The sequence below is a fragment of the Pseudonaja textilis genome, chromosome 2 (assembly GCF_049901715.1).
Source record: "Pseudonaja textilis isolate UNSWEBS1 chromosome 2, rPseTex1.2, whole genome shotgun sequence".
In the NCBI taxonomy this organism is placed as follows: domain Eukaryota; kingdom Metazoa; phylum Chordata; class Lepidosauria; order Squamata; family Elapidae; genus Pseudonaja; species Pseudonaja textilis.
In genome coordinates, this window is record NC_141991.1 from 97,991,374 (window position 1) to 98,017,278 (window position 25,905).

Sequence of the window (25,905 nt, forward strand, 5' to 3'; positions counted from 1 at the left end):
TCCCAAAGCTGTACCCGTCAATAGCCTGCCCCTGCTTTTATAATAGCTATAGTAGCTGTGGCACAATAAATAATTCAGTCTAATGCTGTCCTCTGTTCCAAGTTGCATGTCCTACTGTTCCACAAAGATGTTGTGTTTCTCAGAAAACACTATTAATTATATTTTTTATTTAAAAGAATAAAAGGCTATAGCTCTTGATTACATTCAGATATAAGGATATAGGATCCAGAAATGTGATATTGACATATATAGGTATTCAGTGGATTGAGCATGATATAACATAGTTTGTATAACAATTGTGCAGTTTAATAGCATACTTTTATATAATTTAATTATATAATATGTTGTTTTCTAATGAAAATTGTAATTATGCATTAGTACCCCATTTTTTTTATAACTGCCCAATGTCTATAATAAATACATATATAATATCAAATATTTGTATGCAATCTAATTTAAATCCAAAATATTTAAAGCTCGCCTTTTAGGTTAATTTTTAATGTCTGCTCAGCCATTTGCCTTTATGCAGTAAATCCAGACACTATAATCAACTACAGTTTTTCCCATTCTTCCTCAGTTGTTTAAGAGTTTTCTTATCATAGAAAATCTATTTAAGAGGAGAAAAATGGAATACCAGGAGAATATCTGTATTTGACTTATATAGTTATAAATTAAGCTATATCTTCCATCGACTGAATTGGCAAATGACAGACTGATGGTAATAAATACTTAGCAATTTGTTACAAACGGACAATCTGGTCATAATCTAATCAGAGAAATTCATTTATTTAGATTAATATCCAGGGTAGGCATTTGTTCCATTGATTTTATACGCCTGTCAGTTAGACTATTTCTCCAGAGCACAAAAGGGAAACTAGTGATAATATATGCAGCAGAAGGTTAGAGGATTTTAGCCAGCAGGATTAGAATGAAATCTATGGAAATTCATTCCGGGAAAAAAATGGCATCCAGGAAAAGCTCTGTAGTGCCTTGTATAAATTAACTATTTGCATCAGTGCTTGAAAATAATATCCACCAACTGTATAAAGCTGCGATTTATAAAGCATGCCTGATGATTGCTTGAATTTTCCAAATGTAAAAATAACCTTCCGTATTTGCCACATCCCAGAACATCCAGAATGCCTGTCGGCCAGTCCCCCAGTTGTTGGCCTTCTTTTCTCCACAAGGCATGACTTGCTGGCGTTTATTCTGCTTTTTCTCTACCGCTAAATACCTATCCGAGGCAAAACAACTTGCTTCTTTAAGTTCTGTCACGTTTGCCATGTGATCCCTCTGCCGCATACATAGAATTGCACACGGGAGGTTTAGCGCACAGTGCTTTTTCTCCACTTGCGCTCTCTCGCCTCGCTTTACGCCTTGTTTTTACCCACAAAAACATCCATGAAGAGGCAGAAAAAGCTCTTCGAGCCGCCAGTCGGAGAAATCCCAGAGGGGCGGGGGGACGGACGACAAGGACACTTATTATGCAAGAAATGTCACCGCGTGGCCCGCAATAATTTGGAATATGCTCTCCGTTCACCGTTCACCGTTTCAAAAGGCGGAGATCCATTCATAAACAGAACGGCTTTGTCGCGGGCGTTCTGGGGCTAACGGGGAGGCTGGCTGAAGGACCGCTCCTGCAGTCGATCGGGCTGCGATAGCGAGTCTTCTTCCACCCACCCGCCCCAACTCAGCAATCGTCAGCCTGCCTGGGAAAGGGTTGGCACGGCTGTGGCGAAAGAGGGCGGGCTCAATAGGCCGAGAGTGGGGCGGGTGGGAGCAGACCTATTTTCCAGCCGCTGTGAGCAGGGAGGGAGACCGAGCAGGGCACGGCCGTGTGTCCTGGGTGCCCCAGTGGGAAAGAAAACAAGAATCAGCGGCCCAGACGTGACAAGGCTCGGAGCAGCCGACATGCCTGCCTCGGGAGGAGAGTAAGTCAGTCTGGCGCGGAAATCGGCGCCTTCTCCCTTTTCGCCGTCCCTTTGCCTCGTAACGCGTGGAAGGCAGCGAGGGGAAGGGGCATTCGGGAAACCCGGCGCTGATAGTTGTAGGGTCACTTTCCAAACCCATCTCCTCTGAGTCGCTTTAGCTTTGGAAACTGTTACCGGGGAGTGGGGGGTGGTGAGAAGAGATTAGGGAAAGCTCGGTTTGGGCCTGACCCGATTACTCGATTCAGCCCAGAAAAGTTTGACAGGATCCTGGAAACTTTCCCCAAGTTGAGGGTTAGCAGCTTTGCTTAACTTGGCTGGGCTATAAGGGCAGCTTCTATAGGCTTGAGCGAATGCAATACAAGCTGTATTGACCCGCTGATTCTCAGGGTGAGTAGGAGATTTTTCTAAGCAGGTTGTGGGGCCTGGGGCCTTTTCTTCCGTCTCGCTTCGTTGTTTGGGGAAACCCAAGCAGGGGGCAGCTGACGTTTATATCCGAGAATAATCACACAACAGGAGCACGGAGGAGGAGGAGGGTCAAACACTGCCCGGTTTATTTATAGGTGCAGGAATGCTTCTTGGAGTTGAGGCTTTAAAAAAACATGACCCTCCCCCTTCTCCCCCCCAAAAAAAAGCATTGAGGTTATTCTTCCCTCAACTTTTGCGAAGAAAATTCACAAAAGTGTCAGCTTTTATTGCACCTACATTTTCAAGAATGAAAACCCATTTGGTCTCAGAGTGGACTTTTGTCTGTAAGGGCTAAAATAAATATTTTCCTTTAAGCTGTTGCTTCCATCAGATAGTGGTGGCTACTTTTGGAAATTTGCCACCAGAAGCAAATCTATGGTTGTTTCAAAAGGTGATTGGTTTTGGGCAGTTGTCAGCCTTAACTGTGGATTATTAGAGGGGTCCAGGAATGTCCTGTTGTTCCCACCCCTTGTTTCCTTTCTTCCTCTTTCTTTTCCTAAGAACAAACAAATAAACATTGCTTATATTTGGAAAGGATAGCTGCACAAAATATTTTGACTGGTAGAATGGAGCTCTCTATATGAAATAGCCTATTCTTTCTGCTAGGTAACCAATATTTAAGCTGTCAACCCACTCAGCAGTAAATGCTTAGTTTTTGTGACTCTTGTACTGAATCCAGTGTTTTTCTTTAGTGTAGCATTGTCAGGGAGATCACTAATTTTCCTAGCCTTCAATTCATCATTCCAGCAGCAACTTTCATTATTTGGATTTACATATTGTACTATACCATCATGTATTTCATGTTATTTATCTATGTATTTATTTTAATAATTGTACAAACCCACTGAGAACTAAACTATGACTTAGTCAACAAACGGGTTAAAATTCTGGCTTAGTATAATACATTAAGCACATTGTGGTTATCAAAGTGCGTAAAGGCTGCAATATTTAAAACATGAACATTTCAGGCTAAGGTTGGGAGAGGGGAGAATTCTCTCACAGACACACATCATTTGAATTTCAAGCTACAGTTATTTCTTAGGTAAAGTAATAATCCATAATTGTCCCTCACCTAAGTTTCTAGCAAAGTTGGTTGTAAAAAATAATCATAGTAAATATTGTTGAGATTTATTGTTTAATATACTGCTGTGAATCATATCTTGAAAAAATATTTAAGTGGTAAAGTAGTTAATGTAGTGTAGCTTTGGAGATTCAAACTGAAATCTGTTTTCTGTCATCATCAAAGCTCCCTGGATGATTCTGGGCCTGTCACTTTCCCTTAGTTAGCCTTCCTCACTGTAATGTGGGGGGCGGGGATACAAGAAGGTGCTGTACATGTCAGCCTGAATTCTGCAATGAAAGATGGGATAGAAATGTAATGAATAGTCAGACAACTCATGATCTGTTGTGTCATCATTTCAGATATATTTCCTTACATAAACAGATAAACAGCATGAGCATGGGCAGGCAAAAAAAACAACCACCCCAAACAGTGGGAGCGACTTCTGACTTCCTGCCGGTTTCCCCATTGATTTTGCTTGTGGGAAGCTGGCAGGGAGCATTGGAAATCACAGTCACATGACTGCGCCTGACAGCAATGGTACTGTATCAGTCACAAATTTGTCAATATAACTGTTCTGAAGATCCTTTCAATTTCAGTTCCATGGAAGTAATGTGTCCCAAATTCTGGACACATTTTATAAGCCAGCCCATTTGAGGTACATTGGGTCAAAAATTATTGCCTGTAATGCACTGTTTCACCTAAGTGAAAGTTACAAGCAGACAATGGAAGAATGTTATTAGTATGTAGAATATCATTATGGTGATGATATTAATGATGATAAATAATGATCTTCAAGAATACGTTACATCAGAGTTCCCCAACCTTTCCAACTTTGCAGACTGGGAGGGAGAGGGAATGATTCTGCATGAGCGATGGGCACGCCTACCTGCCACTTGCACAAGCAGTGTGTGTGCATGCGCTTGCCCATTGTTTGCACAAGTGGGGATGTGTGCGTGTGCTTGTCCGCTGCTTCTGTGGCTTGATTCCGAACAGCTCATGACCCAGTAATGGTCTGGGGTCCATGATCTGGGGATTAGGGACTCCTGCATTATATCTCATATTCCCACATTATTTGTAATCATATATTTCTGTGATCTGAGTATCTCTTTGACTTGGGTATTTTTGTACTTAAAGATCCATGGCTTTGTTCACACAACTTCCTGAACCATATGCTACCCAATCACAGTTCAACCTAGCATATCATGTAAACCCAACCTGGGCGATTAGCTTATGGTTAAGTTAAATATGATTTACCTAATCCAAGTATATAGATTTCTATAACACTGAACCATAAACTAACTACACTTGCTTCATTCAGTCAGTCAGTCAGTCTGAACAATATGCTGAGTTAAAATGTGGCCAGTTTGTGGTTTGGCATGGTTTGTGAATATAGCCTGCATTTTGTAGACCTTCTCAGAACTTTTTCTCCACTATAACATCCTATCTTTGTGCATCTAAATCATATTAATTCTCTTCTGCAGCCCCAAGGGAGAGGATTACTCCACAGCCATCCTGCGCCAAAAGCATCGACCTAATCGCCTCATTGTAGATGAAGCTGCCAATGAAGACAATAGTATTGTGAGTCTGTCCCAGGTAAATATAAGTCTATTGTTCCATGTACTTCTGACTTCAGTAAACCCATCTCTATCCTACATCCCAGTTTCCACAATCTTTTTAGGCCAGTTTTCCCAATCTGTTGCCTGATATTTGTGTTAAGTCAGCCTTTTCCCAGAAATCTTTACCTTTGGTCAAGATAATTGCGAATTTGGGAAGTTGCTGTCCCAATACATGAGGAGAATTGGAGGGCAGGGAAGGCTGTTCTATCATCTGATTTATAGCTGACCTCAAATATTCTACCCAATGTGCACATCCTAAAGCAATCCATAAGATACTTAATATATTTTTTCATATAATTAATCTAACCACAAGCACTGGGTTGGTTGTCATAGATTAACCTTAACTGGCCCTCTCTTAGAGGTAATATCACCTGCTAGAATTTTAAGCAAGTTAGTTTATCACCCTATTACTGTTTTCTTCATGTATGCACATAAGCACACACACACATGCACACATATCCTGAAGTATTTAATTATTCCCAGTATTTTATGGGTTTTACAGGCAGAATTTTCAGTTCTTGACGGACTCAGACTTGTATTGCTTTTCCTATTTTTTATTTTTAGTTTAACAAAAACTATTTTCTCATGTCTGAGAGCACTATCACAAACATCATTACTGTTGCCATCCCTGTTTCTATTCAGCACAAAATAATTGCACTGAAAAAAACTGAGTTACAACCAGTCCCTTCACTTACGACTGTCATAGCATCCCTACAGTCACATGATCAAAATTTGTGTGGCAACTGGCGTATATTTAGGACAGTTGTAGCATCCTGGGGTTACCATTTGTAACTTTCCCAGCCAGTTTCCAACAAGCAAAGTCAGTGGGGGTCAGCTGGATTCACTTAATGACCATGTGATTCACTTAACAGCTGCAATGAAAAATGATTGTAAAATTGGGAATGACTCAGTAGTGGGTTCCTACCTTGGTTGCTACCGATTTGGTGGGTGATTGCACATGTGCACATGAGTGCCCCTAACACGCATGAGCACTCGCCCCTAGCATGCATGCCCCTAACGTGCCAATCAGCTGAGAGTCGGAAGAAACGAAAAGCTAGGAGCGACCCTCCTACCTATCCATGCGCTGGTCGCTTCTTTTATCTTCTCAGCTGATTGTTGGAGGAACCGGTTTGGCTGAACCGGTAGTTATTTTTACTACCAGTTCGGCTGAACTGGGCCGAACCTGTAGCACACCACCTCTGGAATGACTCATTTAACAACCACCTTGCTTAGCAACAAATATTCTGGTTCCAATTGTGGTCATAAGTCAAGAACTACCTGTACTCAGAACAAATATTTCAGAATAATTTTAACAATTCCTATAACTTGGACTGCTGAGGTGCCACATCCTGATTCCCTTGCTTAAGGGGGCATTGATTGTCTGGTTTTCAACTAGGAGGGGAAAGAGTTGAGCAAAACTCAGCTCTCCATACATTCTGCATGCTAAAAAGAATCTTATTTAGCTACGAGTGCTTATCCTTATGACTTGTCCTCACAAGGTCAAAATGGAGGTGAATCCGTGAGGAACAGTAAAAAAAACCTGCTGAAATGCGTCTCGGTCAGTTTTGGCTATCTTCCATTCACATCTTGATGGAGAAGGTGCCAGTCAGTACAGAAAAGCTTTGATGTCTTGTCCTGTGCAGGGGTAACTTTGCTGAATCTAATGCCACAGAGTAAGATTTCAAATCAACCTGAAAGAGAACCCAAGTTTATAATGTGACTTCCTCCAATCGCGTTCCAGACCTCTGCCTCTCTGATTCGACTTGCAGAGCTCTTAGTAAAAAACCTGATAAAAGAACAGTGGGCATGAAAAGACTATAGGGCAGACCACGTGTTAACAGCATGCTTATCTTCTCCATCCAAACATAGCAGCAGACAATCAATATTAGCAGATTATCTGGAAGAAGGCCTACTCAGAGAGATGGCATTCCTGTGGACTCAGCCACATTGCTTCTCTATTTCCCAACCTTAGTCTGTTACAACATCGAATGTCCCAATGGACACAGCCTTCTTCTGTCATGCAGATCTCTAAAATACATACAGGTTAAGCCAAAATCTTGCATACTAGTTTGTTTTTTCCAGTAGAATACCTACCAGTAGTATTAAAATGATGGCCTTCTGGTTGAGACTTTCTACCATCTCTGACAGCTGGATATCTTCAGTTAGACTGCAATCTCTAAAGAAGGGAAGCCAGCCAGCTTTCCTTTTCCTGCAACTGCCAAGTTGCAGCCTTCCACTAGATATCCAATCGCCTGTCCCTACTTTTTTCCCCCAAGCCAACATATATTTTTCATCCTCCTACCATCTCCAACAAAAAGAGACAGTTCCTCATCTGCTGTAATCAGTGCTCTTAATGTTTGTACATAATGTCCCACCCTCGGGGGTAGCCCCCTTGCTCCTCTGCACTAACAACAGCCCACTTCCTCAGAAAGCATTTCTTTTAACTTTAGGAGCACATAATGCAATATCTCTGGCCAGAAAGGCTTCAGTGAAAGCCTTTGAGCAACCTGATTTCACAAAGAGCCTGCAACCGATGCAACTTCATCTCCAGTGCATGCTGTACATATAGTCTATGTGTGTAGGATTTGGGGTGATGGCAACTACTATGTGTTCTGAACTAACAAATATCAGTTTGTTTTTTTCCCACAGATAATGATTTGCTTGCTGCTTATACAAAATGAGCATGTTGTAGTCTTCTTTGTGCTTGAGGGTCAAAACTAAACTATTTTGGTTCTCCTCAGGCCAAAATGGAAGAACTGCACTTGTTCCGTGGAGACACGGTGCTAATGAAGGGAAAGAAACGCAGGGAGACAGTATGCATTGTTCTTACTGACGACTCTTGCCAGAATGAGAAGATTCGAATGAACCGCGTCACCCGTAACAACCTCCGTGTGCGTCTTGGAGATGTGGTCAGGTGAGGGCATCCCAAAATAGAATAGAGGTGGTGAACGAAAGACTGTTGGCGAAGGCTAAAATTCAAACATACCGCAGTTAGTTTAGGCTCAGAAAGAGGAGGCATTAAAACAGAGTAGGGGGATTTCAACAATTTAGAAGGAAACAGCCTTAACCATAATTTCTCCATGTAGATGTAGTGAAGTGGTTAGAATGTTGGACTAGGATTAGAGAGACGCAGGTTCAAGTCTCTTCGTCATAGTATTTGAGTAACTTTAGCAAGGTCACTATCTTAGTTTAGTATATCTCAAAATTATCAAATGGAAAAATGAGGTGAGGAAATATGTTCATCCATGCTGCCTGGAGTTCTTGAAGGAAAAGCACTACTACTGTATATGCCGGTAGATAAAATTATTTCAGAAGTTGCCCAAATAGCACTTTGGGATATTAAATTTGATACTAGATTTGAATAAGCGCTATGGTGACCTGCCCTATAGATTCAGGATCTCTGTAAAGCAGTGGTGGACAGCCTACAGTCCTGGAGCTGTAAGGATGCCTTGGTTTTACTTCAGAGGCCTTGAGTGAGAAGTCAGCTGAGAACTTGGATAAGGGTTCCCTTTTCCTTACCTGCAGCTTGCTGCTGCGTAGAGAAATGGGGCTGTTAGGTGGGGGGATGGGTGGAAGAGTGATGCGGGAGAGAAAATAGATGTCTAGTTGCTCTGGCCCTATCCAATCCTTGTTTCAGTATCATCCATCATGGAAGCCTCCATAGATGGACGTTGGGGGATAATGTGTAAGCAGTGGATGTGCGTAACACAATGCTGACCTCAGATGAGGCCATCTGAGTCTTTCTATTTGTAGTGTACAGGCCTGTCCGGATGTAAAGTACGGAAAGAGGATTCATGTACTCCCCATCGATGACACTATTGCAGGGTTGACTGGGAACCTCTTTGACGTTTACCTCAAACCATACTTTCTGGAAGCCTATCGTCCTGTACATAAAGGTGAGAATTGACAGAATCACTTAGAAAACAATTGCACTCCCACTACGCTGTTCCCCCTTCTGCCAGAGTCTCTTGCCCATTTCCCTTTGCTACAAGCAAGCCAGCTAGACTGGCAAAGTAGAACCATATTTCTCTGTTTCACTTCACCTCCTTACTGATGAAGAAATGAAGCCATTTTCTCAGTGGCCTCTACATTACCTATTGCATTGGCCTGAAACCAACCTGGCTGGAAAAACAGAAATCAAAGGCACCCAGTAGTAGTTGTGGTTTATATGTCACCTCCATAAAGAGGTTAGGACAGGATTAAGAGAAGTATAGCTGGTGAGAGACTTTTTGAGATACAGAAGAAGAAAGCAATTGTATAGGCACCTCTTTATTAAGCACTCCTGGTTTGATGGGATGAATGTTTTAACTACCAAGATTTACCCAAAATTTTGTTTCTTTGTGGTTGGTGCCTTTGAGTCAGTGTTGACTTCTGGTGACTGCCTGGACAAGTCCCTGTGGTTTTCTTGGCAAGATTTTCAGAAGTAGCTTGTCTTCTTCCTAGAGCTAAGAGAGAGTAACAGATGCAAGGTCATACAGTTGGCTTTGTTCCTAGGACTCGTGGCCTCCCAGTTTCTAATCTGATGCCTTAACCACTACACCAAACTCAAACACCCAAGTCAGTACTAGGGGTTTTTTTTTGTCACAAGTTGTTTTTAATGCTCAAGTACTGCCAACTCCTGTAGTTACAGTCAACACTATCTTTATAACCCTCTTTGCCTTAAACATCTTCCTCCGTCTCACACAGTATTAATGACTTAGGTCTGAGGCCATAAGAATAATGAAAATGGCAGCAAGAGCTGCTTCCCCCACAGCTTCACTTTACAACACTGGACACATACAGTGCCCCCTTTTCAGTGCCATCATCCCTCAGCTACTTGTACTGCTTTACTCTCTTATTTATTGGTTACGTTTTTATCTCACGTTTCTCTCCATAAAACATTCAAGGCAATTTACAGCAACCAAAATACAAATTGTAGAACAAAAATAAAAATAATGTAGTTACAAACAGGTCAAATTAAAATCAGTACTATTAATAACAACCCAGTTAAAGTTAAAAGTTTGGTGGAGAAGATTTTTGTCATTTTCTAGAATGATGGAAGGAGTAAAGCTGTCAGGTGGGCCTCACCAGAGCAAGCATTTTTCCTTCTATCAATAGGAACTAGGGACATGAATTAGGTTTTGCCACTGGACCCATTTTTACAGTACCTTCACTAGCTAAAAAAATTACCTTTTTTGTTTCACCCATGTTGCCATATCCTAATTCTTATCATGGGATATAACTTTGATTTTCTGGTTCAGTTCTGAAGAAGATAATGAATTGAGCTAACAATGTAATTCCTCTGCTCTGTTTAGGTGATATCTTCCTTGTACGTGGTGGAATGAGGGCTGTGGAATTTAAGGTGGTGGAAGTAGATCCCAGTCCCCACTGCATTGTTGCTCCTGACACAATTATCCATTGTGAGGGGGAGCCCATCAAACGAGAGGTATGTGGGAGAGATAACGAGATCCATCTCAAGAATGGGAACCCAATAGCCAGATCTTGATTCTAATCATTAGAGACTCTTCAACGGTTTCCAATGGGAATAATTCAGGAGTGTAATGATCTGTGGGAATGACCTTGGGAGACAGGAGGAAAAGCCACAACTTAGACCACTGTCATGCAGAAGGTATCTCAGCTCACAGGAGGAAAAGGGGCATGGGAACCATCTCAGAAGGGATACTCCCTAATGTTCTAAAAAGTGAAAGCAAAGAAGGAGAGAAGTGTTTTCAGGTTCTGTTTTATTTATTTATCAAATTTAGAGACCACCCATCTTGTCCTCAAAGTGACTCTGGGCGGTATACAGTTACACAACATTGTTTCTGTAACAAATATGGTAGTATTAATATTTATGGTTTGTGCTTCTAGTAACTTAAGGGCTGACAACAGGGGTAAAATTTTAAGAGCAAGTTCTGCCGTTATTCCAAAGGTTACTGGAAAAGAGCATATACTTAAGATATGAGTCTCCAATTCAATTGTGGCTGTATTATACCGTTGTCCTGGCTAGGAAGAGAGACCATGATTCCTTGTGATGACCTTGTGGCGTGTTTTCTGTGTGCCTTTTGTTAGGATGAAGAGGAGAGCCTCAATGATGTTGGCTATGATGACATTGGGGGCTGCCGTAAACAGTTGGCTCAGATCAAAGAGATGGTGGAACTGCCATTGAGACACCCTGCGCTCTTCAAAGCAATTGGAGTGAAGGTACTACAATGGAGGGCTAGGATTACCATAATTTCCATATTATTGATCGCCATCCTTCTTAGCTTTAAAATATGCCATAATATTCTACCATGGGTGGACGGACATTCTGTTTCAGTTTCTATTGATTGCATTCTCTCCATCTTTCTTTCCAAGCAGGCTAGGCCTTGTAATGCAAACTTTTATTGCTAAAAGAATAAGAGCGTGCTAAGGGCTTGTTACTATATTTTCATCTAATTTATTGCCCTGAATATTGTTGATTGTACCACTGCCGGTTGAGCCAATTACCTATTGCACATTCATTTGAGGTGGTTCCTCTGCTTTCTCTCTTCCTTCCTCAGCCTCCAAGAGGGATTCTTCTTTATGGCCCCCCTGGAACTGGGAAAACACTTGTAGCCCGGGCGGTTGCAAATGAAACTGGAGCATTTTTTTTCCTTATCAATGGTAAGGAAACATGGTGTGACGTGAGTCTTTCGATGCAAGTGTCATAGGAAAAAATGACTATCGGGGACATCCATATTCACTTAGCTGCCACATTTCTATATGATGATTGTAAAGGAATCAATGTAGAGTGGCATATCAGAATAATGGGAACCAATGATATGGAGTTTACATCTCTGGGCAATGACCAAACGAGTAAGAGCAGAAGTGGCAATCCTAAAAACAGGTGGCCCACTGGGTCCTCTTTTTTGAACCCTGATGATTGTTAAAAGAGTCCCGGAGTACTTTTGTTCATATTCTGTTCATATTCGTTGCTTCTTCAGGCCCAGAAATCATGAGCAAGTTGGCTGGGGAATCTGAGAGCAACCTACGCAAAGCCTTTGAAGAGGCTGAGAAGAATGCTCCAGCTATTATCTTTATTGATGAGCTAGATGCTATTGCTCCTAAGAGGGAGAAGGTAAGGGGTGGTTTCTTGAAATCAAAGAGGAAGGAAATCTCAGAGGAACCTTCCTGGTCTCTGCGACTGCATCTCCAAATGGGTCCATTCAGTTGCCCCCACCTCAGATGTTGGTAGAGATGTTTCAAGACAAAGAGTAGCCTCAAAGATTATAAGATTTCATCAATGGGTGAAACATTAATTTGTACAAAGCCCTGATGTCTTTCCTCAGTACTAATGTGTAGATCTAGTCTTCTGAGAGATAATGCATCTTTTTCCTTGGTGAGTTATATGAAAAAGCAAGCAGGGCTACAGCATGCGCAATAAAGTTAGAGAGCACAGAAAACTAGAAGGGAAGAGAGCAGTATGAAATAAAATTCATGCCAGGAGGAAGGGGTTGACAATGCAGCGCTGGGGCAGTAGAAATCTTTACCCTGGTAAGAATAAGTGCTGCCCTAGTCTGATGCCATCTAACGTCATAATATAGAAGAGCTAGCAAGACACTTGCTGGAATTAATGGTCAGTTGGACAAGGTGCTGCTAAAGAAAATATTACCTTGATTTATAAATGAATGAATGAATATTTGTAATATATTGTAGCTTTCCTATTCAGGAGGTGTTTATACATGGTTTTCTATCCCCATGTTTTATTTTCAGAATTCTCTGATTATAATTAGTTGAACTGGGAGACAGTGATGGTCATCCAGTGAGTTTCTTGGCTGAGCAGAGAGTTGAACTTGTTTAATTCCAATATCTAAATAAGGCAATACTGCAAATAATGCATCTCATACTTTCCAAGCCATTGTTCCTTTCTTACCTCCAGTAACAGTCTCATGCAATTCTTCCACTAGGAGGTGCTGTGCTAACACTCTGAAATCTCAGTTCGTTGTCTTCTCTAGGATGGCACTGCTGCTGATATTTGAGCATCTTCTTCTATGATTCTTTGTGCTCCCATTTCAGACCCATGGGGAAGTGGAACGGCGGATTGTTTCACAACTCCTGACCCTCATGGATGGCTTGAAGCAACGTTCTCATGTCATAGTTATGGCCGCCACTAACCGACCAAACAGTATTGATCCTGCTTTGCGTCGATTTGGTAAGAATCTGCCCAGATTTTTCTCTTTCTATCCCTGGCTTTCTCTTGTCTGAGATCTGATCTTATATGCCAGGGCGGTCAAACTCGCGGCCCGTGGGCCAGATGCATTACGCACTGGCCATGCCCACGCCCATTTTAGCAAATGGTAAAAAAAGTTGTGTTATGTCACATGACGCTGTCATGGCGACTCGAGTTTGACACCCCTGTTATATGCCATTCATGACGATATCATGAATCAAAATCACAAGTTACTTGTAGCTATCAGCTAAAAAAAAAGGGTTTTGGTCTAAAGATGTTGACTGCCATGCTTTAAAAGTGTCTGTCACTGATGCTTAGCTTAATAAACGAAAAGAAGGTAAGCTTTCTTACCTTCTAGGGGACTGCATTGTCTCCACCTCTTTGTCTATCGAACAATACAATTTTCCCCAGGCTCTGTGAGCTTTGGAGTGTATTGGGAACAAGCAGGCATCATCTCTTTTCATCAGTCAGCATGCCAATTAATGCCTCTTATGTATAAAATATGATAGTTGTGTGGACAAAGTATATATTCAGGGTTGGACAATCCAGTTTACACACTGCTTTTCTGCAGGGCGCTTTGATCGAGAAATTGACATAGGGATTCCAGATTCAGTGGGAAGACTGGAAATCTTGCAGATACATACCAAGAACATGAAACTGGCTGATGATGTGGACCTGGAGAGGGTAAGGACAAAGAATGAGGTGTTTTAAGGGGTAAGGATAAGCAAAATTGCACTTCATTCAGCTTTTTCTATGAATTGGGGCTACAAATCTAAATATCTACTGTACAAATGTTAAGAATTCCTTGATAGTAGCAATAACTTTTCTTGGTAATTTAATTCAGAAGGCACTCATGCCATAGTTTCTTTTGACTGAGTTTACTAATCATGGACATATAAGACTAGCTACATATCTGAACACCCATACTTACATCATTTATTTTGGGATCAGTTAGTAAATTGTAAAAGCTACATTGTTAACAACTGGCAGTGTAAATTGCTTCCATTAGTTAGAAAACTAAACATGCAACTGTCTTGGATTCTGGGACTAAGGCCATGATTGCAATTAGTTTGATTAGGGTACACAGGCCAAATGAGTATCTCGTTAAGAAATTAACTGGAATCAAAATTGGGTTATGGGAGTTAGGAAAGATACATTCAAACAAAATTGCAGAAGGACGGGGATATCAGAGGTGCCCCATCACTCTCATATTGTTACATTCTTTTACAAAAAATGAAAAGTGAGGAGAATGAATAGAGCTTCAAACAAGTTATCTTAAGAAGTAGTCATGGGTTAATTACAGCAGCTGCAAGTTTCACATAAGCTTGACCATTGCCTTTCACAGTTGTGATTTCTCCCCCATTCTACTCTTGAAATTAAGCAGTACCACCACAATCAAAGAACCATTTTCCCTCTTAATTTTTAGCAGCAGAAGTTCAAGATACAAGTGCAATGTTGAAGCTCCCAACCTGTGGAACATCATCCCCCACCCTCCTTTCCCCGTGCAGTTGGCCCAACCCTCTTGGTCTTCCAGAGGGCCCTTAAACATGGTTTGTCAACTAGCTTGGGCATCCTATGATAGAGTGAGCTAGTTAGATGGTTGTATGATGGCTAATGGATTGCACTCTGTGGACATGTTCCTGCTGAATTTGTTTTTATCTGGTTTTTATTTTAATTTAAATTAATTTTTTCAGTGCCTTTTATATACCTTTATATACTTTACACCTTGGTTTATTGTTATGTATGCCACTCAGAGTTACTATGTGAGATTAGGACTTACACAAATTTGATCAAATGAATACTGAGACGAGCCCAGGTAGGCTGCAGGGGTCTCCCCCTGGTTATGGTAGACTCCCCCATTCAATGTTCTGATTTACCTGGACTGTGATTGCAGGTGGCCAATGAGACCCATGGCCATGTGGGTGCTGATCTGGCAGCATTGTGTTCTGAGGCAGCACTCCAAGCAATCCGTAAGAAGATGAGTGTCATTGACCTGGAGGACGATACAATTGATGCTGACATCCTTAATGCTATGGCTGTCACCATGGATGATTTCCAGGTAGGCTGGTTCTGGGCATTCAATAACTACATCATTTTTCTATAACAATTTTGCTTTTTAGTTCCTGTCTACAGAGCCCAGGAGAAGATTGCAGTCTTACTCCTCCAGCCCCTTCTTTCAGTGTTACTGATTTATTACATTTCTGCTTTTTAACACAGACTTAAAAACTGATTACAGACAAATGGATTAAACATTTTTCTAAGTATACACAACAGCATCTAGATTTTTGCAAAGACCATATTCTTTATAATTCCTAAATAGCTTCCAACTGTGTTTGTTCAAAGTGCAAATGTTTAGGATTTGATTTAATTGGTAGTGTGTGCCTTGTTATCTTGTTATTCTTGTGTTGGAATAATGTTATTCATGTGTCACATCTGTAGCAGGCATATGCATAGTTCTTCTGCTATACACTCTCTTATATATTTTGATTATAATAGTAAAATCTAATACAAACTAAAGGAAAGAAAAGAGAATAGAGAGAAGTAAAGAGTGCAGGAAAAAAGAAAGAGAAAAAAGTAAGAATATGGTAAAAACTCTACTTTTCCACTATATCTTTTTTCCCATCTTTTTGAAATGATATTTAGAACTATAGGGTCATTTTTGTATCGTAATTACTCAGCTCTAACTCTCAAAAATCTCCTGATTCCCCTGAACCGAATGAATTATAACTTTAAAACCAATGCTTTTGTTACTTTTGCCAACTGAGTCAGACGTTGTCTCTGTAAGTGGACGTGATATTCCATATTTACTTCCCCATCTGAAGGATGTTTATTCTCAAGGAGCTTGCAAAGATACCTTCAGTTCTATTAAAGATTTGGTACCTGGTTTTTGTTGGCATATATAACATTCAAAGGCTATAGCTACTCTCATGTTTTTCCCCCCATCCAATCTGAGGTACTTTCTTCTTCCAATACCAAATGGCAGCATTTATCCAAAGTCTTCATAACGCCTTTGGGCTCAACGTCTGTGTTTCCCAGATTGCCCCATTTCTAGCTTCAGATTTTGTTTAAGGTAGAATGAAACGTGGAGTTGCTATCTTCTTTAATAATTTTGTCAGGTGATTAATAGTGTCAGTCTGAATCTCAGAAGAGCCATATGTAGGTCACACAGGTGCAAAGCTCTCAGTTGTGACTTTTGCCTGCAGTGGGGTTGTGGTGAAAGTTAACGAGGCATTCAAAATGACTTCAGTAGTGGACTGGGTATAATTACCAGTCATAAGGAGGTCTGAAATGCCAGCATAGGAAAAAAAATGTTAGTTTATTGTACAACCTTGCTGTGACAAATAAGTTCGGGGGAAAGTATTGCTATGCGTAAACAGTAGAAATGTTGGCCTTGATGTCTAGAGGAAAACTTCCTTACCAAGGCAATGATCACATACATGTGAATTGACTTCATACCCAAAAAAGTGGTGTACAAAAATACCTCAGGCAGCCCCACCCCCAACCCCCAATTCATACAAAGATAAAAGGGGGTAGGGAAGCACATTCAGACTTGCAAAATTCTGTTACTATAGCCGTGTTAAGATTATAAATCATTTATATATGGCATACAATAGCAAAATCTCCCACTTATGATATTTCCTGTAGAGCAGATTCCTTTTAGTATTGTGGGTTTTACCACATTGTGTATCAACAGACAAAGGAGCTGCTTCTTTTGGGTCTCTCTAGAGTATTCTAGACTATTTAACCTGGGCCATCTTCTGTTCTGTTGTTTTCCTTTTCAAAATGGCTACCATTTCTCCTCCTCACATTATATGGAGAAGAGGTAATATTTTTTGAATTATTCCTGATATATTTGTTTTCCAAGTCACATCAGTAAGTTATGTAAGATGATAACCATTGTCTCACAATGGTAGGTTAAACTTAAATATTTGATTTGATGTCTTGTGATGAATTCCAGAGCTCCTCATTTAGTGTCTGCTACAGATCTAACATAAAACATTTTTGCACTCTAGGTAAGACCTAGTGGAGACACCTATTATTATGATTATTCCAAAGTCGCTTAAGAGCTTCTGTGCTCTACAAAATAGAAGTGCACTGCATCACTGTTTTAGATCTGACTCCTGCATTGTTGATTGCTAAGACTTTCATCATTTCCATCATTTTTCTTGTGAACTATTATTCACTAGATATATACAGTATGCTGCTTGACTTCCAGAAATTCTTAGAAAATTCTTCCCAGTGTAGATATGAATATCAATGAATACTGTGAAACTATTACCTCCTTCTATTCCTCTTGCACATCTATGCCACCAATCTGCATATTGAAAGGTTTATTCAGAACTACAGAGTTGGAGAGGACCTTGTAAGTCATCTAGTCAAAGCAGGAGACCCTACGCCATTTATGACAGATGGCAGTCCAGTCTCTTATTGAAAGCTTCCAGTGATGAAGCTCCCACAATGTCTGAAGGCAAGCTGTTCCATTAGTTTATTGGTCTCACTATCAGAACATTTCTCCTTATTTCTATATCAGTTTCCATTCATTATTCCTTATCTGACTTTCAGGTGCTTTGGAAAATAGGCTGACCCCCTTCTCTCTGTGGCAGCCTGTCAAATATTGAAATACTCCTGTCATGTGTCCCCTGGTCCTTCTCTTTCTTAGACTAGCCATGCCCAGTTTGTGATGGCCCAGGGTGGGATACAAAACAAACACTGTCACAGAAAACAGGTGACGCCCCTTTTATTCCTTCATTTTGCCTCTCAGCTCCAAATATCTTTGACCGAAGACAAAAAACTCACATACAGTTACACAAAGAAGGAAAAAAGCAACACAAACCAGGCAAGATAAGGGCTGGAGGATGTCCACAGATAACGCACTCTGGGAAGGATGCCAAACTCAGAGAGGAACTATAAACTAGAGATATTTACATGCTTTGTTTCCAGTGTTTGCCAGTACACAGGTCCATACTCTTATTCAGTTGTCACAGCTGCAGCCCATGAAGAGGATCAAGGCCCTCTCTTCCCGAGTAGACCACGTCTCTCCCTTATCTTCTCCTCCCTGTATGCCCTAGGATGGATAGGGGATGGGCCTGGGTCCCCCTCTGACTGCCTCTGCCCTTCCCCAGCCTCCTCCACAACCTCCAGAGCCACACTTCCACTCCCTATCAGCTGTTCCTCCTCTCCCTCAGAGTCAGTCTCCACCAGGGGCATGACACAGTTCTTGCAACCGTTCATCATATGTTTTAGCTTCCAGTCTCCTAATCATCCTGGTTGCTCTTCTCTGCAATCTAGAATCTCAACATCTTTTTTATAGTGTGGTCACCAAAACCGGATGCAGTACTCTAGGTGTGGTCTTGCTAAAGCTTTATAGAATGGTATTATGGAGTCTGTCATCTGCACCTCTATAACTGTCTGGTTTGGCTCTGCAACCAAACAAGACGGACACATACTTCCATGGATAATCATACATAGGTTACTAATACTAATGTGTATTAGTAACCTATGTGTGATTTGATTGCTTATAGTAACCTGTGACTATCACTACGTGTTGTATCTTATGATTCTTGATGAATGTATTTTATTTTTTCTTTATGTACACTGAGAGCTTATGCATCAAAGACAAATTCCTTGGGTGTCCAATCACACTTGGCCAATAAAGAATTCTGTTCTGTTCTACTCTACTCTACTCTACTCTACTCTACTCTTACCTGACATGATCTTGATTCAATCCCTCTGTTAATGCAACTTATTCTTTTGAATGGGCATGTTGCCTAGCCTTATGGAATGTTAGGCTTAATTACAGGAATGGAAGATGAGCCAAATGTGACGAACTCTCTTTGGGGCAGTGACTGATCTCAGGGCTTTGTGCTGTCCAACAAACTGTGGTGGTAACCATGCTGCCCTTTCTGCTTTCCAGTGGGCTCTTGGCCAGAGCAACCCCTCTGCCCTACGGGAGACCGTAGTGGAAGTGCCGCAGGTCTGCTGGGATGACATCGGGGGCTTGCAGGAGGTAAAGCGTGAGCTACAAGAACTGGTGCAGGTCAGTCATTCACACAAGTAGTGCAAAACACGTTAGAACATAGGTGTGTATAATTGTGTCTGCTTAGCATAAACAAAGATAAAGGACAGTGAAAATAAGTGAACTATGCTGAGATGCAACCCTTGTGAAAGATCTCGGTGTGTCTTGCTTGTAATAGCTCGTCCATTGTGATACTGTAAATCAAGGCCGGGGAAGGAAAAGTTCCAAATGGGGGTGCTAAGAGAACGTTGAGGAAATTAATTCAGTTGGAAGCACAATATAGTGCATTGCCATTCGTGAGAGCTCTCAATGGGTGAAAGAGCAGCTCCAAGTATTGCAGTGGCCTCCTTTAGCAACTGGAAAAATCCATGCATGCATTTCTAGGAACCGAAAAGCAATATTTCAGCAGGAAATGAACATATATCTGCCAGCACCGTTCTATTTTATGGTCTCTTCTGAACAGCAAGTTGGATCATTTAACCTTGAAATCCCCTTTCAGCTCTTCCTTTGAACAGGCCTCTTGGTTATAAAATCAAGGCCATCTTCAATCCAAATATATCACCACTGAGATATGCAAAATTAAATGATTCAGAAATGGAGCATTCTGAAAAACATGAAGCGTGCCAAATTTATTTTGGATTATTCCATTTCTGGACATAATCATTTGAAACTAAATTTCCTAAACTAAAGCTCTGACACGGGCAAACAGAATGTGCTAGAATTCTCTAGAAAATTCCATTGCTGAATTTTACACATCCTCGCACCACAGTATTTATATACAATTTCTGCACTCGCCAACCCTATCTCTGCTCTGGGCAAAAAAGCAAGACAAGAATTTTGCTTGCTTTGATATATTAAGAGATGACGTGGGGATAATAAGGTGATGCAGATTGCTTCCAGATTAACCAAAATTTTAAAAGTTGTGCCATTGGCATTTCTCCTCTCTAATAGTAATGAATGTAAGGTTTGGTGCTTAATGCTTGAAAAACACTGATAGAACCATTTTCATCACAGACATCCTTGATACTGCTTCTATAAATATAAAATATATGTTAAGTTCACATGCATACATATTATTGTGTGTGTGTGTATTGAGATCAGCTATAAACTAAACGGAAAAATATTGGTCAGCAACATCTTCTGTCAAAAAGTACTCTTAACTTTTTAACACAGAGATCTGGCACCTTTAGAAAACTGCTGAGCTTCCCCTGAGCCAGCATGGCCAGTGTTCAGTCGTAAGAGGAATTAGAATATGAACTTCATTGAGTACATCCCCAGATAGTGAGATATTTCATATGGTCCATCTCTGTTCCAGATTAATAATGGATGGTGTGCATATTGCATAGGCAGTGAAGGCAGAAAATGAGGGTAAATCCATTCTCTTTAGCTGGTCTTTACAACCCAGACAATGAAGAAAAGTCAGAATGTAGTTTTTCAAGCAGTAGTACTGACTTTTATAAGACAAATGGCTCAATTTTCTTAATTCTTTTATCTCTTGTCTTCATCAGTTCCCAGTGGAGTATCCGGACAAGTTCCTGAAGTTTGGAATGACACCTTCACGAGGTGTGCTGTTCTATGGACCCCCTGGCTGTGGCAAGACCCTCCTGGCAAAGGCCATTGCAAATGAATGCCAGGCCAATTTTGTCTCCATCAAGGGTCCTGAGCTACTCACCATGTGGTTTGGAGAGAGTGAGGCCAACGTCCGCGATGTTTTTGACAAGGTACAGGGTACAAAGTGGGCAAGGGGGAAGGAAAAGGGCTGTCTATTGTGACAGGAACTTGAAGACGTCATCTATTTCCCAGTCACCCATTAATGTCAAAATGAGCTCTTGTTCTGGTGGCTTCATCCAGACATGCCTACCGTTTTTGAGTAACAGTATAGAAATGGTTTGCCATCACCTTTCATGAATTTTTGTTTCACCCTCCAAAGTAATCCCCAATGTTGGTATTCCCTGGAAGTCCCCCATCTAAATATTAACTAACGCAACCTTGCTTAGCTTGAATCCAGACAAAAGTGGCCAGATCTTGCTTCATGTGAGGTCCAGCCACCCATAGGAAAAAAAAATGAAAAAGTGAAAGAGCTCCCATTTTATTTTGAAATTCTAAATATGTTGTGGAATTATGGCACTAATTCCAGAGCATTTATTAAAGGAAGGCATTGGGGAATATATTACTGTTTGTCCTGGGGTAGACATCCCATTTTTAGTAGCTGCCAGCAATTCATAATTCATTGTCTCAGGACACTGGTTTAAAATCCACTAGTTTTTAATGGCCCATTGGGACTATTCAGTCTAACCTTCACTCTACCAAAGGGTAGACCTGTAATTTAGGCAACACAATTGAAATTCATCAATCTGGAAAGACAGAAGACCTTAGAACACAAAACAAATATGTTGCCAGTCTTATATTTCAATAGACATGTAACTCACATTGCTCCTTTTGTTCCCCAGGCCCGCCAGGCTGCTCCCTGCATCCTGTTTTTTGATGAGCTGGACTCCATTGCCAAGGCCCGAGGTGGTGGAGCGGGGGATGGTGGGGGTGCCGCTGACCGTGTCATCAACCAGATCCTCACAGAAATGGATGGCATGACCAACAAGAAGACAGTATTTATTATAGGTGCCACCAATAGGTGAGAATTTAAAGAAAGGAAGGTCCAGTTCTGTGGGCTAAGGAGATGTATGGGCAACGCCCATTTCTTTGTCCTGTTGCCAGTCTAGCTATTCCTCCTCCTGAGTCCCTTTTACTCAACTGGTCATTGAGACTGAAGTAAGAGTCACTGAGAAAAAGTTAAGTCCGGACCTCTTCTTTGGAAACAAGTCTCCAGGGTGACATGTGACCTCCATATCTGATTTATAGCCCCCTTTGGCCATAATTTCTCCAACCTGACAGACTGAATCCTGTCTTTGAGATAACAAATTTAGGAAAACTGTAGTATCAGCTCTACAATTCAGTATTAACTTATTATAGTTGCAACTCCATGCAAAGGCTGTACAGTAGAACTTCTGGTCACAATCATAATTCGTTCCATAACTTTGGTGATTTCTTTGTCTTCTAATGTTTCGTCTTCAAGAATTTCTGAGTCAGGGGTCATGTTTGAGTATGCATTCATGACCAGATTCAAAAATTTTGTGAATTTTTGGGTTGGAACCCGATTTTGGTCATGGTCAGAAGTGTTCGTGACCAGAGGTTCTATCGTACCACCTCTTCCCCCCAACTTAGCAGTTTTCTGTCCCTTTGATTCCTAGTCTTGCCCACTTCTGCTATAGAGCTGCATTCCTGTCAAAGAAGCATCTGAGTTGAGTTTCTAGAGCCATTCCTAGAGGAAAAGCAACCCATGACACTTGCTGTTGTCTCTTTGCCAAATCTTTTCAGACCAGACATTATTGACCCTGCCATCCTTCGTCCAGGACGTCTGGACCAGCTTATCTATATCCCATTACCTGATGAAAAGTCTCGTGTAGCGATCCTCCAAGCCAACTTGCGAAAATCACCAGTTGCCAAGGTCAGTCAAAGCAGGCAAAAATGGGCATGTAAAAGTAAATCAGCAATGGATATCAAGGTCCAGAGGTGTCACCCATCCAGTAGAGGAGGACTGATTGTGACAATCTTTAAAGTGGGGGTGTGGCTCAGTCTTCCCTGAAGTTCTTTCGTGTCAAAGTGAGGAACAAGATGGCAGAAGAGCCGTGGTGGTGGTGTAATTAGAATGCAATATTATAGGCTGACTCTGCTCACTGCCAGGAGTTCATTCCTGACCGGCTCAGGATTGACTCAGCCTTCCATCCTTCTGAGGTGGGTAAAATGAGGACTCAGATTGTTGGTGGAAATATGCTGATATTGTAAACTGCTTAGAGAGGGCTGTGCAGCACTGTAAAGTGATATATAAGTCTAAGTGCTATTGCTATCACTGCTCATTCTATGGACAAGACCAAATTGCTCCAATACAGAAAATGAGGCAGTGGCTTTCACTCCTTTTTATGCTGATTCATCATGGAAGGCTGACTTAATCGGCATCTGGTCAACTCCTTAAACACATTTTTGTTGCCCTCAGCTTTTATCTCTCATTTTTGTCTTACTTTGATAACTTGGGAAGGGAATACTTTAGCTTGTATACCTTTTCTCAACAGGATGTCGACTTGAATTATCTGGCTAAGATCACACATGGCTTCTCCGGTGCTGACCTCACCGAAATCTGTCAGCGTGCCTGCAAGCTCGCCATCCGTGAGGCCATTGAGATGGAGATCAAGGCAGAACGGGAACGGCAGCGTCAGAAGTATGCCGCCATGGTACGGACACAATATTTTCCCTTTTCCATTGAAAACCTTCCCTTACCTCAACCTCTCTTCTTAAGAGCGTGGTCTCCACCTTGGGGGCTACCGCCTGCCTGACATCCTTCTCTTCTGTGTATTGTAACAGGATGATGATTATGACCCCGTGCCAGAGATCCGGCGGGATCACTTTGAAGAAGCAATGCGCTTTGCACGCCGTTCAGTTAGCGATAATGACATACGCAAATACGAGATGTTTGCTCAAACATTACAGCAGAGCCGTGGCTTTGGCAACTTCAGGTAACGTTAGAACAAGTTTTTGCTTGTTTGATCCCCAAACAAATAAAGGTACCGCAGCATTGGGGGAGAGCGGGGCACAGGGGAGTTGCATCCCTGACTTTTTCCTTAAAATATCAGTACAATTTCATTCATTAAATTTGGGCCATATCAGAGGCCCCAAAATAATCGATTGCTATAAATGGAACAAGCAGTGTCTGCAACAAAGTGCAGCAGTGCATAAAAGTGAAATCAGGATGTCAGCAATTTCAATCTCCTATTCCCACCCAATTTCCCTGAATGAAACATGGGATATAAACCTACTTAAAGAAGAATTAAAAAAAATATTTTTAAGAGGGATATAAATTTAATAAATACTTTGGTTATGCTGTGCAATACTAAACTTTTTAAGAGTTATATCCATCCATTGGATATTGTGCTTCTTAAAAAGTGCAATGCAGCATGTACCCAAGGGTGACTACAGCCCTTTTATTAATCCATGGCCACATTCCTGAACTGGTTCAGTGGTGGGATTCAATTTTTTTTACTACTGGTTCTGTGGGCGTGGCTTGGTGAGCGTGGCAGGGGAAGGATAGTGTAAAATCTCCAGTCAGAGGTGGTATTTGCCGGTTCTCCGAACTACTCAAAATTTCCGCTACCGGTTCTCCAGAACTGGTCAGAACCTGCTGAATACCACCTCTGAATCGGTTGCAAATTGAACACTGATAATGCGTAGCTAGTTCCAGTTAAGATATCCATTGTTTCAGTAGAGTGAATAACTCAGGGTTTCTCCTGAACTGAAATAGCCCTCCTCCTCCTCCTCCTTTTTCCTCCCCACAGGTTTCCATCGGGCAAGCAGACCAGTGGTGGAGGGGGCAGCAGTGGCAGCAACAGCGGGCAAGGAAGCCTCTTCCAGGAGGAGGGGGAAGACGACCTCTATAACTGATTGTACAAGAAGAAACGCCCCCTTGTGGTGGGAGTGGATGGTCCTCTGCGCTCATGTTATTGTGCTCTTTAATGTAAGGACTGACTGATGCTTGAGGCCCTAAACCTTGCCCTCCTCCTTGGTTGCAGATCTGTGCTACTCGACACAAGAAAACTCCATGCTTCGTTTTGAGGGGTAATGTTGGGTGCCACTTCCTTTTCTGTTTGGCTTGGCTGTAGCCAGAAAAACCCTTGGTTTTTCCACTCTTGTGTTACTTTTTTTTTTTTTTAAGATTAAAGCAGTACCTGTGATAATCAGAAGGGGAAGACAAAGCTTAAGCAGCTGTCATGAGAGTTTAACCATTCTCCATCAGACTGGTCCATCTGTTCTAGCATTTTGCTTTCCATAACTGTCAGGAAGCTGCCCATTGAAGCTCAGATGCAGGATTAAGGCTTCCCATATACCAGGCCTCTGCCCACAAATGCATCAGAATGCTTCACACCAGTGCCTGCTCTTGTATTGCCTTCCAGTTTAGAACTCAAGGGAATGGAGGATGGGCAGTTTTCCAACCCTGCTTGCAAGCCAGTCCAAACTGTTTCCCTTTGACCCCTCTTAGCCCACAGCAAAGCCTTTGGACTAGTAAATAAGGTGGATTTCAACAAACTCTGGTCTGTGTTATTAGGTGACAAAGACTTCTGAATGCCCTATAAACTGAAAGCGCATGCATCTTGCACTAGGAGGAATTCTATGAAGGCTGCAGAAAGCAAAACATGCTCAGGGGAGAGAGATAATGGGCATATCTATACAACACCCTTCCCTGGGTATAAAGACTGCCAGCCCTCTGGCTGTTTCCAAAGAATATGCCTGCACATTGTTGCCTGTATCTTACTGTCTACTGCAACTGGGAATTCTTACTCTCCTCTGGATATTTTCCTCTTATCTTGTCTCAGATACTGCATATGGCCACTGTATCGCGATACTGTGTATCTTGTGTGAGGCAGGGAATCTCCTGGCTCAGCTCCTTGCGTAGCTTTTAGTTTACAACTACCATACTGATTCTCACAGCAGTTCCACTTTCTCAACCTCTGGCACCTATTTAGGAGCTGCAGAGATTCAGACAACCACTAAATGGCAGACGAGTAGTACAGAATCTCTCATTTTTGCTGTCACCAGTTGTCAGT

General features: G+C 41.6%; 1 protein-coding gene across 1 annotated transcript; it reads left to right on the plus strand.

Annotated features, from left to right (window-relative positions):
- The first annotated feature begins 407 nt into the window (after positions 1 to 407).
- On the plus strand, positions 408 to 25,387 carry LOC113433604 (transitional endoplasmic reticulum ATPase-like). The gene is made up of 18 exons (XM_026696258.2): positions 408 to 1,931; positions 4,941 to 5,052; positions 7,817 to 7,989; positions 8,829 to 8,971; positions 10,370 to 10,500; positions 11,124 to 11,255; positions 11,594 to 11,696; positions 12,017 to 12,150; positions 13,089 to 13,224; positions 13,814 to 13,926; positions 15,137 to 15,301; positions 19,157 to 19,279; positions 20,767 to 20,979; positions 21,709 to 21,887; positions 22,631 to 22,760; positions 23,383 to 23,541; positions 23,672 to 23,823; positions 24,640 to 25,387. Exons 1-18 carry the CDS (start codon positions 1,912 to 1,914, stop codon positions 24,743 to 24,745), a joined length of 2,424 nt encoding a protein of 807 aa, XP_026552043.1. The 5' UTR covers positions 408 to 1,911; the 3' UTR covers positions 24,746 to 25,387.
- The last annotated feature ends 518 nt before the right edge of the window (positions 25,388 to 25,905 follow it).